The sequence below is a fragment of the Myotis lucifugus genome, unplaced genomic scaffold (genome assembly GCF_000147115.1).
Source record: "Myotis lucifugus unplaced genomic scaffold, Myoluc2.0 scaffold_426, whole genome shotgun sequence".
NCBI classification, from domain to species: Eukaryota; Metazoa; Chordata; class Mammalia; order Chiroptera; family Vespertilionidae; genus Myotis; species Myotis lucifugus.
Genome location: NW_005871474.1, coordinates 488,330 through 489,866, shown reverse-complemented (window position 1 = coordinate 489,866; position 1,537 = coordinate 488,330). Strand labels below are relative to the sequence as shown.

General features: G+C 42.8%; 1 protein-coding gene across 2 annotated transcripts in view; it reads right to left on the bottom strand.

Annotated features, from left to right (window-relative positions):
* INCA1 (inhibitor of CDK, cyclin A1 interacting protein 1) overlaps positions 1 to 1,537 on the bottom strand; it is a 7,884-nt gene that overhangs the window by 3,939 nt on the left and 2,408 nt on the right. Inside the window, exon 2 of one of the 2 annotated variants that reach the window (XM_014468089.2) lies at positions 795 to 882. In XM_014468089.2, coding sequence (XP_014323575.1) covers positions 795 to 882 — 88 coding nt within the window. Of the gene's footprint in view, positions 1 to 794; positions 1,161 to 1,537 lie in introns of those variants that run through there. The other variant, XM_006102750.3, reaches the window with a different exon arrangement.

Genomic DNA, 1,537 nt, shown 5'->3' with positions numbered 1-1,537 from the left:
CTCCCGTCTCCATATTCCAGCTCATCTTCTGGCTACGGCTGCCTGGACTATTGCAATGGTCTCTTCCTCCTCTCCCTCTTTCTATCTAATCTCCTACATGCTACTCTTCACAGAACAGCTTGAGTGATCTTTTAAAAGTGATCATGTGAAATGATGTATAATTTGAGATTTACTTCAAAATAATCTGAGTAGTAGGAGGTTGGCTAAGTATACAGATAAGATGATTATCCATGTAATGACAGTTATTAAAGCTGACTGAAAAGGGTACACCGAGTTCATTAATGCTGCCTTCTCTACTTCTGTATTTGTTTGAAATTTTCTGTAATAAAAAAGTTGAAGAAAAAAAAAAAGCCTGTAGTCATTTCCTTGCTTAAAAACTTCCACTGATTGCCCTAACTGGTTTGGCTCAGTGGTTCTCAACCTTCCTAATGCCGCGACCCTTTAATACAGTTCCTCATGTTGTGGTGACCCCCAATTTCATTGTTACAAATTGAACATAATTAAAGCATAGTGATTAATCACAAAAACAGTATGTAATTATATATGTGTTTCCCAATAGTCTTAGGCGACCCCTGTGAAAGGGTCGTTAGACCCCCAAAGGTTGAGAACCGCTGGCCTAGAACAATGCAGTGTTCAAAAATTATTTGTTGAATAAATGAATGAGTCATCAATCCCCTGAGCCCAGGCATTGAGCTTCTCGGTCCTTATTCCCGACTCTTCTTAGGAAAGAGCCCAGGTGTGCAATCTTCCCTCCATCCTGTCCCCATTCTCCCCACTGGGTGGGGACGACTCACTTGGCAAAGGGGATGAGGTTATCTCCATCTTCCTGTACCTGCAGGACTGGACTGGGCTGGCTGGCGGGACTGAGTCGCTTCATGGGTGCTGGGAGGATAATGAAAAATGAGTCATTCACGCATGTACATGGCTGTAGGGATGAGACCAGGAGCAGATCTAGAGACTGGAAAGAGGATCTTGGGTCCTGAAAAGGGAAAGGGAGCTTTAAAGGCATTTCTAGTGCCGGACAGGTCTAGCAGCTGAATATACAGGTGGAAGATGGAGAGCCTAGGGCAGTGATGGCGAACCTATGACACGCGTGTCAGAGGTGACACGCGAACTCATTTTTTTGGTTGATTTTTCTTTGTTAAATGGCATTTAAATATATAAAATAAATATCAAAAATATAAGTCTTTGTTTTACTACGGTTGCAAATATCAAAAAATTTCTGTATGTGACACGGCACCAGAGTTAAGTTAGGGTTTTTCAAAATGCTGGCACGCCGAGCTCAAAAGGTTCGCCATCACTGGCCTAGGGACTGTGGATGTGGCAGAAGATAAAAGAGAAAAGGAATTTTCTGAAGCCAAATGTATAGAGTCTATACTATAGAGTAAGTGACATTTGCAAATGGCAGTTAAGTTACTTAGTTGGCGCCAGGAGATGATGAAATGAAAAGGGGTGACAGGTGGAAACTAGACAGGACAGAGGCATTTGTGGATGGTGGTATGGACTTGGTGGTTGGGGGCAGAGAATTGAGGGCTGG